The sequence below is a fragment of the Pristiophorus japonicus genome, chromosome X, assembly GCF_044704955.1.
Source record: "Pristiophorus japonicus isolate sPriJap1 chromosome X, sPriJap1.hap1, whole genome shotgun sequence".
NCBI classification, from domain to species: Eukaryota; Metazoa; Chordata; class Chondrichthyes; family Pristiophoridae; genus Pristiophorus; species Pristiophorus japonicus.
The window spans coordinates 15,911,499-15,931,072 of record NC_092010.1 but is presented as its reverse complement, the minus strand read 5'-3'; the positions used below and the strand labels follow the sequence as shown (position 1 = coordinate 15,931,072).

Genomic DNA, 19,574 nt, shown 5'->3' with positions numbered 1-19,574 from the left:
GGTTGTTGGAGGCAGATAGTGAGGGGTGGATAGGTGTCCTGGGTGTCATAGGGGAGGGGTTTCAGAGCAAGGTGGGAGAGGATGGAACTTGGGTCAGTCCTATCTTTAGTAGATGTATCAGGAGAAGAGCTGGGGTGACTGGGTGGGTGGGAATTGTTTGTCATTGAAATTGTAGTTGGGATGAAGTCAAAAATCACGAAGCAAGCAGCTGACAATTGTATGCTTAAGGTCAGAATTCTACTCCTGTAATGGAGGGATAATCATTTATTAATGTTGCTGAATTTTCTGTTCTTTAGCTGAACTCTTCCCACTGACCATTCTCTAAATGGTTACCTCTCTGCTTTCTCCATACAGGGTGAAGCTGGTGCTGCAGGAGAGAATGGAGCTCCTGGTCCCATGGTGAGTCTGAATTTCCCACTTAACTCCAGTTAACTTAACCGCAAGAAGATAACTATAATACTTTAACATTTTCATTATTTAATTGTGATGATTCTAAATGCTAACTTAAATTATCTTGAAACATTTTTTAAAATTTCATCAAAATTAAATCTGCATCTGTTGTTGTGAAGACTAGCAGGAAGTTTTAGCCGTAACACTCAAAGGTGCTGCTCTTTCTTTGCAGGGTCCACGTGGTCTGCCTGGTGAGAGAGGTCGTCCTGGACCTCCTGGTACAGCTGTAAGTAAAACACCAACCTTCAAACTGTATTAATATAAATGCCAAGCACTGATGTCTAACTTGTACAGCAAGCTCACAGTGGATTTCACCCGATACATGCCATCCATTTCACACTCATGCAGAATCGCAGATTTAAATCAGTTTAGAAACTTTGGCAGATATCTTGAAACCAAAGCAGATGCAGTTTAAATTGGTGGGGGAAAGGGTAGGGGAGTGTGACTAAGGGAAGAGTTCTTTCAGAGAACTGGCACAGGGGCAATGGGCCAAATGGGGAAAGGGCAGTCGAATGGGACTAAGGGGAGAGCTCTTTCAGAGAGCCAGCATAGGCACAATGGGCTGAATGACCTCCTTCTGTGCTGTAAAATTCTGTGATTGCAATTTAACATAGAAAACAATAGAATATATCCATTCCATCATTGCTGATACAAATTATTGCTGCATTTATTTCACACTTACACAGTCAAATCTTAAGCACTTTACAACTACTTTGGTCTTTAAAATAATTAGCCGATGCAATTTTGCATGACCCAATTCTGTGGCGCTGACCCTGCCTCTTTGTTTCACAGGGAGCCCGTGGTAACGATGGTCTGCCTGGTCCAGCTGGTCCTCCTGTAAGTATCTCAGGTTAAATATATATTTTATACACATATCTAGGGTGGAACTCCTCCTGTCAATATTTTAATCAAAAAAAATACAAATCCTGTCACTCCAACCTTTTAACTAAAATGATTATCTGGAGCAATTTCACCATCTTTGTTTATTTTGTAAAGACACAATGTAGCACTGTTAAAATCATATTATTCAGTTAATTCTTAAGCTCCACTCATTGCAGTATACTATGTTGATATTTATTAAAGCTTTATTCAGCTCAGACAATAAGGTACTGTAGTTCAGAAACTCATAGGTTAAAACAAAGTTTTTTAAAATTAGTTTTTCCCCGTTTCTTTATATTGGAGCACTATAATCCACTGGCACTCGGTAGCTTTTTGGGTTGTTAAAGAGAAAAATAAATCTTTTTGTATTGTTTCTTAACACTGGCTAATTCTTTTCAGATGTTGATTTTTGTCTTCTGCTCCGCTCTGTTGACTAATTCTTTGCCATATTTTTTCCCCTCAGGGTCCAGTAGGTCCTGCTGGTGCTCCCGGTTTCCCAGGTGCTCCAGGTTCTAAGGTGAGTGGAGGCTGCAGGAGATAATCACTGAATCTATCCAGCACTGCTGACAGCCTGAATAAGCAGCAGTACTAATGACATTCCTCTCTGAGGGCTGGTCTGATTATGAAGAGATGTAGAGGCCCCTTCATTCCCCTCACCCACCCTCTCCTAGAACAGAGAAAAAAAGAGAGAGAGAGTATGACTTGGCAGGATAACCAGCAGGGCAGGAATTCCAGCTTCCGAAAGGCACAAGCTGATTAAATAAAGCAAGCCTTTGAGCTGGGAGGTCACTGAGAGCTATACACAGAGAATTTGAGGCCACAGGCAACATTCTTTCACCAGTCTATGACGTTTAAGAGAGGCACAGAGCTGGAGATACACGCTGACAAGTGAGATTTATTCACATTCATCTGCAGGATAGGCATTTGGGATACTTGACTGGACCTGATTCATAGTTTAAACCCCTATGTAGGTTGAAATACATACTCTAAAAGACTTTCAAAATGCTATTACTCTGAAAGATTGATCAAACAGTTAAACCTGAAAAAAGATGGTTAATTATTCCATCAGATAGCTTGCCCATTATCTTTGCCTGGCCCAGACAGTGAGTGATCAAGACTAGAAAGCCCTGGACTAACAATATTATTACACAAATGTCCATTTCCAAACACGGTTTGTGTTTTGTTTAACCTGAACAAAATTCTTGTCCTTGTCATTTATTTCTGTCTTGTCTCTTTAAGTAACAAAACATCTTCAGATGTGTCAAACTAAAACAGAAGTTATTTAAAATACCATTTAGTCTAGCTAGAAATGTGCATTCCTCACAAATCTATCTACTTAAAATAAAATCACCAGCGTTCTGTGAGAGAGAGTTGTATAAAGAAAAAAAGAAAGACTTGCATTTATATAGTGCCTTTCACAACCACCAGACGTCTCAAAGCACTTTACAGCCAAGGAAGTACTTTTGGAGTGTAGTCACTGTTGTAGTGTGGGAAACGCAGCCTCCAATTTGCGCTCAGCAAGCTCCCACATACAGCAATGTGATAATGACCAGATAATCAGTTGTAGTGATGTTGATTGAGGGATAAATATTGGCCAGGACACCGGGGATAACACCCCTGCTCTTCTTCGAAATAGTGCCATGGAATCTTTTACATCCGCCTGAGAGGGGGCCTTGGTTGAACATCTCATCTGAAAGACAGCACCTCCGACAGTGCAGAGTGTCAGCCTTAGATTTATGTGTTCAAGTTCCTGGAGTGGGACTTGAACCCACAACCTTCTGACTCAGAGGGGAGAGTGCTGCTCACTGAGCCACAGCTGACATAAAACTCTTGTGTCAAAAAAATGTTGGCTCTGATGTTTGAGGCACGAGTCAGAGCAAGGTGGTACACTGTTAATGAACAAACGAGTTAATTTGTTTTGGCGTCTAATTTTTTTAATTTGATCTGAGGAAGAATAAAAAGTATGTTGATTTTGGCTTAAAACTTCTTAGTCTCAGTGTTTCTTTCAGAGAGAGATCTGTTTTCAGTGGTATCACAGAGTTCAGCTAACTGGTTATGGCTAGCTGGACAGCCTGAAACCAAGACCAGAAAATGGAAGGAAATCATAGCTGCCCCAGACACAGAGCATAAAACAGCAGGAGATTTAAGTAGGCAAAGAGAACCTGATCCCACACCATCCCCCTCCCACCAATTGCCCCTCCCCCATCCTGGCACATAGTAACGTTAAAAAGCTGCCTAAATACACTCAGACGTCTCTGTGTAATGTGCTTCATGCTGTCGGGACTAAGAAGAGTTTATATGTGTCTGGGAAAGTTATTAAAATCAGGTATAGGACAAGAGACAAAAACTGGCAATGCAGGGAGAGTGAAAAAGGAAAACCATGGATGAAAGCAGAGCAGGAACGAGAAGTTTTATTGCACAAAATGAACCTGGATTTAAACCTTTAAGTCCCATTGTTCCAATACACATATTTAAACGCTAAAACTGTTTCCATTATCTCATTTCAATTCTCCTGTCAGAATAAAATTGCCAGTTTTAATGCAATGAGCTCACACTCAAATATCGCTCGCCTACAATCCAAAACTGCCTCTAAGTTAAGCACATCACTGCTATTTGCATTCAGCATCCACAGAATAACTAGGTTCAGGGTATGCTACTGCTTAGAAAGATTCTTCTCTCTTAATAGGCCATATCCCTTGTCATCAAAACTGACCGGATGTGCCCATTCACCATATTTTGATTGCTGGCCAACATTCCTCCCTCAACTAATGGCAACGATAAAAGAAATTTTGTTGCTGATTTTGTAGGACATTGCTGGCACAGAATGGCTGTTGCATTGATCCACATGACAGTGCCTACACTTCAAAAGTGATTCACTATGCAAAACACTTTTGATGTATGATAAGCTGCTATATAAATGCAAGCACATTTTTATTTTATTTTATTCTTTGGAATCTGGGTGACACTATTGCCTATCCCTAGTTGCTCTGAGGACATTTAGGGCTAGAAACTGCATAGCTGTGTTTAGACTTGATGCAGGCGTTTCTGTTTTTCTCCAACTCAAGGTTGACAGATTCATCTCTCTGCTGTGTAAGGTGCTAAGCAGACCCCCATCTGGAGCACTGTGTGCAGTTCTGACCACATAATCACACAAAGGACATTATTCACCTTGATAGGGTGCAGAGGCCATCAACAAAGATGATTTTGAGTATCAGGGATTTAAGTTATGAGGAAAGGTTAAGGAAGTTGGGATTTTTTTAAGGTTTGCCACCAACACTAACCTGCAAAGGAAGTTCGCGGGCGTTGGTACTTTTGCCGCGCCCAGTCGGAAAGCCGTTAGCGCCCCGTTATCGCCCACCAGAGGCTATCGGGAGGTGCAAAGGAGGCCAATTTCACCCCCTGTGAGGCCATTGCTCACCTTGGTTAAAAGGTCATTAAATTCTTGGAACTGCACCTTTATTAGTATTTTCTTTAAATGCTTATAGAGAGAATTCACCTATGGTCAGAAACTTTTATTAACTTTCCTCTGAACCTTGACCCAAATCATTGGATATACCCCATAGTAATACCATTGGGTGCAGCCATACCCAAATTGATGCATGTACCCCATACTGATACCACTGAGCACAGCCATACCCAAATCACTGGGCACACTGTATACGAATACAACTGGGCATAAACATAGAAAGAAAGAAAGACTTGCATTTCTATAGCGCCTTTCATGACCACCAGACGTCTCAAAGCACTTTAAAGTCAATTAAATACTTTTGGAGTGTAGTCACTGTTGTAATGTGGAAAACACGGCATCCAACTTGCGCACAGCAAGCTCCCACAAACAGCAATGTGATAATGACCAGATAATCTGTTTTTGTTATGTTGATTGAGGGATAAATATTGGCCAGAACATCAGGGATAACTCCCTGCTTTTCTTCAAAATAGTGCCATGGAATCTTTTACGTCCACCTGAGAGGGCAGACGGGGCCTCGGTTTAATGTCTCATCCGAAATCCATACCCAAATCACTGGACATACCCCATATCCAAAACCATTGGACACAGCCATATCCAAATCACTGAGCACACTGCATACTAATATAACTGGGCATAACCATACCCAAATCACTGGAGTTACAACATACCCAAAACCACTGGGCACAGCCGTACCCAAATCACTGGATATACTGCATAATAATACCACGGGGCACAATCATACCCAAATCACCGGGCATACCTCATACCAATGCAACTTGACATAGCCATGCCAAAATCACTGGACATGCCTCATACCAACACCACTGGGCATTGCAATACCCATATTAATGGTCATACCCAGTACCCATATCACAGGTCATGCTCCATAGACATAGCCCCTGGTCAGACCGTATCGATATCACTGGGCATGGGTCATAAACATATCATTAGACAAGGCCCTTAGCCATATCACCAGGCATGACTTGTACCCTACCACTGGTTGTGCCCCATATCTATCTCACTGGGCATGTCCTTTACCCATGCCACTGGTCATGTCTTCATTCTTATAACCGGTGCTTGGCTTGTAGCCTTACAAATGGTCATGCCCATACCTTTATCACTGGGCCTGGCTCATACCTATACCATTGGGCATGTATTTTGTCCATACCACTGGCTGTGCCCCTTACACATGTCAGTAAGCATGTTGTGTGGCATATTGGGATGGGAAATCAAGGGGTTAGCAAGAGGGGAGCCAAAAATTCATTCATAAGGGTGTTATAAAGGAATGTGATTTAATATGTAATATTTCTATGGCTCTGAATGTGGACCATTAACTTTAACAGGTGGCGCTGTCCCTCACTGTGTACGGAAATTTGCACCTTACCCAAGGCTTTCCCTTTTTCATAAGCATTGTAGAAACTAACATGCTTGCTTCCCAACAGCAGCTTTCATGTAAGGAAGCAGAGTTCAACAATGTTTTAAACTTATTGGAGCTGGCAACTAGATATAATATGCCATTGAATTGGTCAATACAGTTAATTGAATCAGTCATATTTTTGGATTGTGCAGAAAATGCCACACGGGTGTTACTGTTTCTGCCCGTTGTCCTAATGTCTGTTTCCTTTCTATTCCACGCAGGGAGAAGCTGGTCCAACTGGTGCTCGTGGTCCTGAGGGTGCCCAGGGTTCAAGAGGAGAGTCAGGTAGCCCCGGATCCCCAGGTCCTGCTGGAGCTCCCGTAAGTTATCGAATCCATCACCAAGTCTTATATTTTGTAATTTCTCACCATTTGCAGGAATACAGTACACACAAGTCTTTGTGGGCTGTTGCCAATCACGGATTGAGTAACAAATTGCCTATCTTCCGTGGTTGTGCCCTCAGGCTACTTGACTGTGGCAGAATATCACAGCTAGTTTGATCCTGTCCTCACACTGGGTCGCTAGATTTTTCCCTACTCTAGCCCAGAGAAGCTGAGTCCAACTGGAGCAGTTTAACTTCCTGAGAAAATCTGTTCTGTATTTACTTCCAATAAAATATGCAGATTTCATTTCCTAAATATTGTAAACTAGGTTTAATAAAATATGGAATCCTAATCATTAATGTGCAATAGTCTGCTCCTCAATGAAATATGGTAAGCGCCTGTGTCATTTTTAAATGTTGTTTTAGAAATGTAAACCCATTTATGCCTTGCTATTTTGATGTTGCTGAGTTACAATGACTTATGTCTCCTCTGTCTCTCCTTGCAGGGTAACCCTGGTACTGATGGTATTCCTGGAGCAAAAGGTTCCGCTGTAAGTATCGCTCCATTGTTTCTTGTTTTTAAATGATATAATCAATTAAAATTTCTAAATATCTAAATAGGTTTGAATTTTCTTATCTGGCAACCATTTAACCATAACTGATTTAAAACTCTGGAGAATTCTCGGTCCATGACGATCGTAATAAGGACAAGCTCGTTTAATAAACAGCAGAAGTGTCCTGCATACCAAATATTGATCTTCTAATAGTTGAGTTAGTGATTGCCAGTGTAGCCTCCTAAGTCTTGAGAGCAACATGAGGATAATGCAGTTGTACAGTATGATATCAGGAGTAGGCACGGCAGAGAAAATAATTATTGCCTGTGTGAAGGGAACGCGACCTTAAAGGAACATTTGCTTGATTCGGCCACTTTGGTGTTTGTTTAATGTGGACAATTTTCCTTCATCAAGTAATGACCATGAGATAGGGCAATTGATTTGGCACGGTGAGACATTGACGCTTTCTGTGAGTTTTAACGCTTATGCATGCTAAGTGATTTATGAAAACATTTTTATTTTCATCGTGATATGATCATCACATAATTTCCTATACTAACTCGATCTTTTCCTGGACCTCAACACTGTGGAACTCCTTACTACCTCAGTCTTCCCATTCTTATACAATCTACAAGCTTTTAAAACCAAAACTTGCCATCACCCAACCACTTCAATGACCTCAGTTTCTTTCCTAGTCTTTTCATCCTTGCTGGTGACCTACACTGTGGGCCTTGGCCCTTCAACTAGATTTCTAGATGGTGTCCTTCAACAAGACTAGTGTTTGATATAATGTCCATCGTGATCTACTATGATTGCTCACCATCTTCATGATCATGAATATAAAGCCTACATTTGTTACTTATTTTAGTTAAAATTTAGTGTTGTCAAGGACTGGTATCTTCATACCAATCCCCAGTCTACCAGTTGATGCTAACTTATCTTGTTTTCTTCTCCTCATAGGGTGCTCCTGGTATTGCTGGTGCTCCCGGTTTCCCTGGTCCACGTGGTCCTCCAGGGCCACAAGGTGCTACTGGTCCTCTCGGTCCTAAAGGTCAACAAGTAAGTAAAAATATTTAGCGTTTAAGAGTGTAATTTCTTTCTGAATGGTTGTGAAATATAAAACATGGTTTCAAAGTGAACATTTTCCCAACTGGAATCTTCTGAAAATTTCATTACTTTCAGTGGAGTTTTATGGGCATTTCTGGTTGCTATAGAATGAATCAACCAAGTTATGTAATATTTGTAACAATGTACCAGTACACCACACCACACCAAACTTACCATGTCAAACTATACGAAATGGCATGACTTAAACATGCCTGCTACATCAAATCAGACTTTTTCAAACTACACCAAACTTCACTATGTCAACCTATGTTAAAATTACACACCAAATAATGACAAACTTCACCACACAAAATGATATCAAACTGCACCATGCCAAAACTACACCAAACGTTATCATACCAAATGATAACACAGCAAACTTCATCATGCCAAACTTTACCAAATTACACATTACCAAACTACACCAAACTTCATAATGCTAAACTATTCCAAATTACACCTCATCAAACTTTACCAAACATCTCCTCATGCCAAACTACACCAAACTTCACCATACAAATCTACAACGAACTTTACAATGCCAACCAGTGCCTTTCTCAAGGGCCACTCACAGGAATGCTGCACCATGCACCTTTGCACTGTGAGCTCCTGGCCTCAATGACGTTACTGTGAGCAGTTGCCAAATGGAGGCCAAGCACTTCTTTGGAGGAAGAGAAAGTAAAACTATTAAACATTCCTATTTTAACAGGACCCTTTTACTCACTGTATGGAGGCTGGAATAATCCTGCCTTCTCTTGCTTTCTTTTGCTGTCGAGTAAGAAAAGAAACACAGTGCTATCACGAGGCCTATTGAGCATATTAACACCGCTACCTTGTCACAAACTCACACATGAACCAATGCACTTTAATGTTGTGTGATATATTTGTGCAATACTTTTATTTCACCCCCTTTAATTACTACCCCCACCAGTGACAGATCTGTAACCACCAGTACTTCATCCAAGTACTATACAGCTCAAAATGCTGTCTTCAGATGCAACCCAAGTTTGGAAGGATTGAATCTAGAATATTACTCCTGGGTGTTTCCAATTCGAGTGGACATTGTGAAAATTTCTCACAGCCAGAGTTGCACTGTATTGAAAAATTAGTGACAACAGTGAGAAAAGGGACAGCCCTGAATCCCAGCTGTGACAACATCCCTTGAACTACATGGAGCAGCACATCTGCCAAAGGCCACAGTTTCTGAACACCACTGGTCTACATTATGATGACATAGGTTAAGTGAGTGCTCCCAGTCCCCAACTTCTAAACCTGTTATTTATTTTGTCTGACAGGGTGACCCTGGAGTCCCAGGATTCAAGGGAGAAGCAGGCCCGAAAGGAGAATTTGTAAGTAAAAGATGTGCATTTTTATTTCAGCATTCAAAAGTATAGGTAACCCTTTTGGTTCAAATAATAATAAATACTACCCAAAATATCAGGGGACACAAATTAAAAATGAGGAAGTTAGGAAGCATATGGGGAAGTCAGGTGCAGCATTTGAGTTCAAAGGGTAATTAAATTACAGAATTATTACAGGAGGACATTGAAGTAGACTGGAGAGATAAGCAAATGTATGTCTAAAGAGGGAAAGGATTGATGGATATGGTGAGAAGGTTAGTAAGTATCAAGAATAGACTAGCTTGTTGGCCTAATGGCCTTTTCCAGTTCCTAAACAAATCTTCAGTCCTTGTATATGAAACATACAGTAATAACTCATTAAAAGTTATATTTTAAGTCTGCTCTATTTTCTAATTGTTCTGTAGATGTAATTAGTCTCACAGAATAAATAGAGGGTGCTCATCCTTTCAGTGTACCTAATATTTTTTTCCTGATGCTTCCTGTAGGGTCCTGTTGGTCCTCAAGGTGCTCCCGGCCCTGCTGGTGAAGAAGGCAAGAGAGGTCCTCGTGGTGAACCTGGTGCTGCCGGTCCAAATGGTCCCCCTGGCGAGAGAGTGAGTTCCCCCTCAATCACAAACTGCTTGTTAGGAGATCACGTTGATCAGACTGACAAAGTCCAGCACAAAGCACCAAGGGAAAGATATCTGAACCAGTAGTTCTGTACTTGACAACCCACTATAATCAAAGATAAAAGAATCAATACTTATACCATGCTGCAAAATGTTGTCTATTTGTAATAAGTAGAGTTGACATTATTACGTGATCTGTGTCTTTGTTTTGATTCTGTAAGCAGTATAGATTTGAAACTGGACAGAAACTTGACATATATATTTTAGGGTGCATATGGGATATGTAGTGAGAAGAGATAATAAGCAACACTGCAAAGGCTGGACATCTGAAATGAAGGCAGAACATGCTAGAGATGCACAACAGGTCTGTCAACATCTGAAAGAGAACAAAAGGTTAACGTTTCAGTTCTGTGAAGGGCCTCCCTGAAATATTAACCACTTTCTCTTTCGAATGCTAACTCGTTTGCTTTGCAACTCCAGTAAGTTCTGTTTTTATTATATGATGATGAGAAGCCATGCGGTGTGCTTTATAACCCTGGCGAAGGTGGGTAACACCACAGTACATTATAGGGTCATAAACTGTATGTATTCATGTATTTTAGTTGTGTCAGATTTGAAACAAAGATCTAAAACAAAAATGACAAAGTCTTTGGCCTAGAAATCTGACTTGTGCAGTGGAGCAAAGCGGGCAGTATCGGATTGGCCGCCCATTATATGCAGCGCCATAGACTCAGTTCTATTGCAGTCAATGGAACCAAATATGCTGTGTATAACGGTCGGCTGATCCGATACCGTCCGAGACAAATTTCTAGGTCAGTGATTCTAAATGGGAATTGAATTCATGCCGAGATTGAGAGTTGTTCTAGGGATCTCACTGTGAGATTGTTTTCTTCCAGTTAGGCCTGCATGAAGATGATGTCATTATGTAGAGTGTACATTGTATGTTGATGTGTTGTATCTCAGTTGTGAAGATTTGTTTTATTAATATTTTACTACGGCCTCTGTAATCTCATTGGTTCTTTTGTTTCCATTGGTAGGGTGCTCCTGGTAATCGTGGTTTCCCAGGTCAGGATGGTCTTGCTGGTCCTAAGGTAGGTACCATAGTTCATATGGTTACATTGTTTAAGGTTAAAGTCACATTTCCTTTAAAATTAAACAAAGCACAAATAATTATTTAATTACTTAATTAAAAATGAGCATTTAGAATTCGGATTCAATGAATCATGGCCCCAAGACTCCTCATTAGTTGGTTCTCTGAAGTCAAAGCTTCTTGGGCAACTAAAATCCCATCTCGAACTGGAACTCAATCAAAAATTATTTCTAAATCATTTGAGACAGTAAAATAGTGACAACTGACGAGATGATAAAATTAACTCCAACTAGGGTAAGATTCATTTACCCAGAAGAGCAGTAACTACTCAGTTTAAGCTCTACATTTATATCACATCTCGCAATTTGTAAAAAGATGCAAAGCATTCAATTTAAACTATAAGGCAATGGAATACTGAAAATTAGAGGGAACCTGAATTTCTGCGGGGTTCTACCGATCCCCTGCTATAATTTCAATGGGCGATAGGCGAAATCGCCAGAGGAACAGCCATCACCCGCGAAAATTCCAAGTGATAATTACTAAATGGTTTTGAATATTTCTCTGATTCAGATTTTACTTCAAAAGTACGTTTTTTTTTAAATTTGGAAAGATGGTTAGAGGGTCATTGCCAAAGTGCAGGGCAACTGAAGTTGAAAGAGTTGGAGAAGCAATAGGGTCGATGGAAAAGTAATGGTTAGGTGATAGCAAACTGGAGTTTTAAAAGCCAACAAATTGTTGAAGGAAGGGAAGAACATAAGAGGATAAGGAGCAAGCAGTTTGAAGCCCTGGGAATGAATTAGTTAGAGTAGGAGGCAGTGCAATAGATCTTGATTTCAGCACAGTGGGGTTGAGCAACAATTTGTAGGACAGTACATTTGGAGCTGAGGAGGCTAAGAGAGAGAAGCAATGGCTTTTTGTTCAGAGCAGCAATTAAAATATGGAGCAAGGCAAGAAAGATTACAATGTAGAGAGGAAGAGGTTGGAGGCTAGAGGCAGAGAAGGATTGTTTATCAGATGACAAACTTCCTATCTAGGAGTGCAAGAAATGCTTGAAGAGTCTCCCCAAATATAGGAACAGTATTTAAGCCTTGGACCAACTAAGGCTTTATAGAGAGTTAAAGAGTTGTTGAGTGCAAAATAAGTTTAATGATGCATTATTTCAGATTTTTTACAACAAACTAATAATTTCTTTTTGGTTTCCATTGCAGGGTGCCCCTGGTGAGCGCGGTGCTCCTGGTGTTGCTGGTCCTAAAGGTGCTAATGGAGATCCTGGCCGTCCTGGTGAACCTGGTCTGCCAGGTGCAAGAGTAAGCAAAGATTTTACAAAACAGCCTCTTATATTCAAATGTACATGAACTGTTTCTGATACCTTCCACTCCTGTCGGTAGATAATGTTCTGAGGGAACATTCACCACATTAGAGACATAACACAGTATTAATATTCTACTTCTTGCACTTACTTATTTTTTTCAAAGCCTTTTCTTCAAACATATATCTCCAACATTAAAAGTAGGAATCATATAACCATCAAATAACCATTTCAGAAATAAATAGAGTGAAGCATCGAAAGTTAACACACCAGCCTTTCACCTCTAGGCCCAAGGTATATTATGGGAAAAGAGCTTGGTGCTGAGATTGGGGTCCCTGAAATAGAAAATGTTCCATTCCCCAATACTTAACTTGGTAAGTATTTGATAAGTCATTAATGCTCAATCTGTGGAGCATTTTGAGCCCTGTGTAAGACAGCCCCTCTCTTACAGATTGTATATTAGAATCTTTTCCCACCCATTGTCTTTCTGCAATGGAGCAAGCTCAGGTGAACATTTATGATACCAGCCAATATTAACTGCCTATGTACCATGCCTTAAAAGGCCTATTTAATAAAAAGAATCACAACAGTAATCCTTGTAAAGAAAGAAAGAACTTGATTTGATATGGCAACGTTCACACCTTCAGGATGTCCCAAAGCACTTAAGCGATACTAGACCTCAGAAATCAGCTTCTATTAGTGTCCTTTCACTTGCTGTATGGATGCTGGAATAGCCCTGCCTCCTAACATTCCATTCCATTCCATTGAGCATTCCATTGCATTTTGTCACTGGACAGCAAGAGAAGGAGGGTGCTGAATTCCAGCTCTGGTAACAACTTGGAGCTGGACAGGTCTCAGTGAATGTCCAAAAGGACATATAGATTTTACTGAGCACCACACCTGAGCCACAATTGATTCCCTGACTATATTGTGAGTACCACTGCATTATCTCCATACTATTACAGCCTGCACATCACATTAGTAGAGCAGTCTCAGTGCCCTAAAATACATGGCCTGCAGTAAAGAGAAGTATTTACACACATTAATGGGAGATCCCGGCTTGTAGCCAGTGTGTGCAGGTTCACTGTACTTGCTGCGGTGAGTTAGACAATTGCAGAAACTTTGTATTCTGCTGCACTCTAGGAAGACATGTTGCAGCATGTTGCCAGGTATCCTGAGGCATGGCGCAAGGTTTGATTTGGTTCCGTTCATTCAACCTTTTATTGGGATCCTCCACATTGATGCAGGATGCCGAGATATTTCGGTATTGCCAAGCTCAGTGGAAATTCCCAGTAAGGGAGGAACGCTGCACCATTCAAAACATGAAAGCTTTGTAAGTATGCATCAAATATTTTTTGTATCCCAATACTCATAAATATGGAACTGTTCTAGTTAACAATTAAACCAAACATTGTAGACAAACCCAAGTAACTGTAACCGAGGACCCATGTCTTTAGATTGAATGTAAACAAAGAGATAACTGCATTTTTAATCCTGTCTATCTGATTGGCTATGCAAATCAAAACTCCCCCTCAATTAGATAAGTGACATTTCATTATATGGAGCCTGGAAAAATGTTAAAACACATGTAATAACTTATCATTTTTACTGACACTATGTACAATCCCTTTAAAACATGTACATCAATAAATCTTTAAAATCTCTTCTCCCTCTCCCCAAAAGAGTAACTTGGCAAAAGTGAACTAGGAGCTAATAGTTTATTAAGCAGTGACCAACTGTTAGTGATTGTGTTAATGATAAAAAATCTCTTAATAGTGAATGAAGAATCTGGATGTCCTTATCTTACTGTTTTTTTTGACTCTTTTCATTTGTGTGTGTCTTGTTTAGGGTCTTACTGGTCGCCCTGGAGATGCTGGTCCTCAAGGAAAAGTTGGAGCTACTGTAAGTTGAGCCAAAGGTTTCTTGCTTTTACTGTCCTTTTCTAGAATCTGTCTAGGCAATGTCGGACAAAATGGAAAACCTGTACCCAAGGTATCTCCAAAAGTACTTTAAAGGGGTGGGGATTCAAAACTGAGATTGTCTAAGTCACCCTGCTTAAATCATACCCGCTGCTGGCTAACCTGAATGCTATTGATGGTGGCTGTCGAGGCAGTCACCATGGATCAGTGAATGTTCTATTATCCCAGCTGAAGTAGAACATGTGACAACTAAGGAAGTGCCACCCTCCTAGGTAGAGGATCTGTAATGGCAAAGGATTCAGACCATTTTCCTCAATAGAGGAGGGTATAGATACCAAGGTAGTCAGTCATTCTCACTCTCCCAGGCAGAGAAGGGTATGGGAGCCATGGTATTCAGACCCTTCCATTCTCCCAGGCAGAGGAGGGTATGGGAGCCAAGGTATTCAGACAATTCCATTCTCCCAGGCAGAGGAGGGTATGAGAGCCAAGGTATTCAGTCATTCTCACTCTCCCAGGCAGAGGAGGATATGGGTGCCAAGATATTCAGACAATTCCATTCTCCCAGACAGAGGAGGGTATGGGTGCCAAGGTATTCAGACCATCTCATTCTCCTAGGTAGAGGAAGATGCAGGAAGTATGCCGTCATCAAGAATAAGGTGTGTGGGGTGCTGACCCATCCACCTCCATGGCACGAACCTGGTATTGCAGTACTTCCAGGAATGGTGCAGTGGCTCTAGGCCTTTTGGCTAAGAGCATTGGCGCAGAGTGATCCTTGATGTGTGCAAGGTGACCTCTGGCGTTTGTGATTTGATAAAGAATTGGAAAGATTGGCTACGAATTAAAAAAAAATATATATCTCAAAATAAACACAAATTCTATGAATGATTTAACTTCTGAGGAACCCTTGTGTTGGTTCCTTTTTACTATTCAACAGGGATCATGTTACTGTCAAATAAATGAAATATACATGAACTGCTCTGTGACAATGATTAGGAAAGTTCACCTATTTCTCTTTTGTCTGCAGGGTGCCCCTGGTGAAGATGGCCGCCCTGGCCCACCTGGTCCACAGGGTGCTAGGGGACAGCCTGGTGTCATGGGTTTCCCTGGACCAAAGGGTGCAACTGTAAGAAAAACATATACTTTACTCTGGTTTCTGCATGTGTTATACCGTACTCTGATAGATTCTGCATGCGTTATACCGTACTCTGATAGAATCTGCATGTGTTATACCGTACTCTGATAGAATCTGCATGTGTTATACCGTACTCTGATAGATTCTGCATGTGTTATACCGTACTCTGATAGAATCTGCATGTGTTATACCGTACTCTGATAGATTCTGCATGTGTTATACCGTACTCTGATAGATTCTGCATGTGTTATACCGTACTCTGATAGAATCTGCATGTGTTATACCGTACTCTGATAGATTCTGCATGTGTTATACCGTACTCTGATAGAATCTGCATGTGTTATACCGTACTCTGATGGATTCTGCATGTGTTATACCGTACTCTGATAGATTCTGCATGCATTATACCGTACTCTGATGGATTCTGCATGTGTTATACCGTACACTGATAGAATCTGCATGTGTTATACCGTACTCTGATGGATTCTGCATGCGTTATACCGTACTCTGATGGATTCTGCATGTGTTATACCGTACTCTGATGGATTCTGCATGTGTTATACCGTACTCTGATAGATTCTGCATGTGTTATACCGTACTCTGATAGATTCTGCATGTGTTATACAGTACTCTGATGGATTCTGCATGTGTTATACCGTACTCTGATAGAATCTGCATGTGTTATACCGTACTCTGATGGATTCTGCATGTGTTATACCGTACTCTGATAGATTCTGCATGTGTTATACCGTACTCTGATAGAATCTGCATGTGTTATACCGTACTCTGATAGATTCTGCATGTGTTATACCGTACTCTGATGGATTCTGCATGTGTTATACCGTACTCTGATAGAATCTGCATGTGTTATACCGTACTCTGATGGATTCTGCATGTGTTATACCGTACTCTGATAGAATCTGCATGTGTTATACCGTACTCTGATGGATTCTGCATGTGTTATACCGTACTCTGATAGAATCTGCATGTGTTATACCGTACTCTGATAGATTCTGCATGTGTTATACCGTACTCTGATGGATTCTGCATGTGTTATACCGTACTCTGATAGATTCTGCATGTGTTATACCGTACTCTGATAGATTCTGCATGTGTTATACCGTACTCTGATGGATTCTGCATGTGTTATACCGTACTCTGATAGATTCTGCATGTGTTATACCGTACTCTGATAGATTCTGCATGTGTTATACCGTACTCTGATGGATTCTGCATGCGTTATACCGTACTCTGATAGAATCTGCATGTGTTATACCGTACTCTGATGGATTCTGCATGCGTTATACCGTACTCTGATGGATTCTGCATGTGTTATACCATACTCTGATAGATTCTGCATGTGTTATACCGTACTCTGATAGATTCTGCATGTGTTATACCGTACTCTGATGGATTCTGCATGTGTTATACCGTACTCTGATAGATTCTGCATGTGTTATACCATACTCTGATAGATTCTGCATGTGTTATACCGTACTCTGATAGATTCTGCATGTGTTATACCGTACTCTGATGGATTCTGCATGTGTTATACCGTACTCTGATAAATTCTGCATGTGTTATACCGTGCTCTGATAGATTCTGCATGTGTTATACCGTACTCTGATGGATTCTGCATGTGTTATACAGTACTCTGATAGATTCTGCATGTGTTATACCGTACTCTGATGGGTTCTGCATGTGTTATACCGTACTCTGATGGATTCTGCATGTGTTATACCGTACTCTGATAGATTCTGCATGTGTTATACCGTACTCTGATAGATTCTGCATGTGTTATACCGTACTCTGATGGATTCTGCATGTGTTATACCGTACTCTGATGGATTCTGCATGTGTTATACCGTACTCTGATAGATTCTGCATGTGTTATACCGTACTCTGATAGATTCTGCATGTGTTATACCGTACTCTGATGGACTCTGCATGTGTTATACCGTACTCTGATGGACTCTGCATGTGTTATACCGTACTCTGATAGAATCTGCATGTGTTATACTGTACTGTGGTAGAATCTGCATGTGGTACACTGTACTCTGATAGAATCTGCATGTGTTATACCGTACTCTGATAGAATCTGCGTGTGTTATACTGTACTCTGGTAGATACTGCATGTGTTATACCGTACTCTGGTTTCAGTATGTGCTGTACTGTACTCTCTGATAGTTTCAGTAGATTTCCTATTATGGTAAAGCAAAACTATTTGATAGACATAATGTTCTGCCAATATTGAATGTAAATCCATTATTTTCTTTCTTTTCACTAGGGTGAGCCTGGCAAGGCTGGTGAGAAGGGTCTCGTTGGCGCTCCTGGGTTGAGGGTAAGTCACCCGATCTTTTTCAGAACAGCTGTAATTCAACAATTGAAAGCTATTGATCTTGATTGACCTATTAAGCAGGCATTATATCATGGTCAACATTGATGTACACCTTGACTAGCCTAGAGCAGCACTGTATGATATGATGATCATAATATAGTATTCTAGTGCAGGTGATAGCAAGTATTTTAAATAAAGCATACAGAGCTGGGAGTAGCAAGACACACTCTTCATTGGCTGGGTTCTATTGAGATTTTGATGATGAATGGGTACAGTCCCCAACACTCCTTACTGTGCAGGCTATTTTACAATAGTTAATAACCTGAAGTGCATAGCCTAATTTTATTTAACTATGTGGAAATGCACTAAAGGCAATTAAATGCCACTCTGATGTCACAAGGAAGCTGTTATTACACCAGGAAGATCTTGTTGAGTTGCAGTGGAACATCAAAATGTTAACTAGTATATTACCAATCAAAATTATAGTGCAGTTTGGTGCAGTGCAAAGTAGAATAATCAAATGCCATAATTGAGTGCTGTTCTTGCACAGTATTGTAAGGCAAGGTACAGTGTAAAATAATAATGTAAGTGTAAAATCAATGATTCCACATTCCCAGCAGCAACTGGGTTCAACAGAAGCATGGGTTGGAAAACTGGCACTGCACTGCTGTAGCTATATCTTCAACCCATTGTCTCTTTGAGCATGTCTTCCTGCTGGGAGTACGGGATCAGTAAACACACCTTGTATCGTATAGCACAACCTATTTATACAGGTAATACCAATCCCCCTGATCCCAGTTCAATCTCCATTAGCATCATAGGACAAACCCCTAAAAGTAACTGTTTCATTGGTTCTAACAAGTGTATGAGAACAATAACATTATCAACAGTGCTGTACATAGGTATATTATAAGTATTCCACATTATATATAGTAAGGTATATATGAACATTGCCTAATTCTCCACATTATATATAATGCTGTATATGTACAAGTACTCCACAGTCTGTACTGTACAGCATATCTGTTACACATACTCCATATTATATAGTGCAGTATATGTACATTAGAAGTCCTCCACATTTCATATATAGAATAGTATATATGTATATTGCAAGTACTCCACATTATATATAGTACTGTAAATATGCATTACAATCACCCACATTACAGTCCACAATATGGGAATTACAACAACTTCAAATTATATATAGTGCAATATATATGTACATTATCAGTCTCCCACATTACAGTGCAGTCTATATGCCTAACAACTACATCATATTATATAAAATATAAGTATCCCACATTACATACAGTACATATGTATATTAGCAGTACTGACATTAAATACCGCACAGTGTATAAGTACATTACAAGTCCACCACATTATATACAGTACAGTATGCATATACATTACGAGTACCACACATTATATACAATACAGTACATAGACATCATGAATGCATCCACAATATAATCTAGTAATGTAAAGGATATTGGGGCATTGTATATGTGCAATATGATTTGATATAGCATGGAGTAATACAATATATACAATGCATAACATAATATATGCAATATACAATATATACACAGAACATTATGGAATAGCACAGA

At 40.2% G+C, this 19,574-nt stretch overlaps 1 protein-coding gene across 1 annotated transcript in view; it reads left to right on the top strand.

The window, feature by feature from the left end:
- The window catches only part of col2a1a (collagen, type II, alpha 1a), a 98,251-nt gene that overhangs the window by 24,389 nt on the left and 54,288 nt on the right, over positions 1-19,574 (top strand). Inside the window, exons 14-27 of the mRNA XM_070869409.1 lie at positions 355-399; positions 623-676; positions 1,243-1,287; positions 1,793-1,846; positions 6,437-6,535; positions 7,044-7,088; positions 8,052-8,150; positions 9,494-9,547; positions 10,045-10,152; positions 11,205-11,258; positions 12,466-12,564; positions 14,415-14,468; positions 15,510-15,608; positions 17,905-17,958. Coding sequence (XP_070725510.1) covers positions 355-399; positions 623-676; positions 1,243-1,287; positions 1,793-1,846; positions 6,437-6,535; positions 7,044-7,088; positions 8,052-8,150; positions 9,494-9,547; positions 10,045-10,152; positions 11,205-11,258; positions 12,466-12,564; positions 14,415-14,468; positions 15,510-15,608; positions 17,905-17,958 — 963 coding nt within the window. The remainder of the gene's footprint in view (positions 1-354; positions 400-622; positions 677-1,242; positions 1,288-1,792; positions 1,847-6,436; positions 6,536-7,043; positions 7,089-8,051; positions 8,151-9,493; positions 9,548-10,044; positions 10,153-11,204; positions 11,259-12,465; positions 12,565-14,414; positions 14,469-15,509; positions 15,609-17,904; positions 17,959-19,574) is intronic.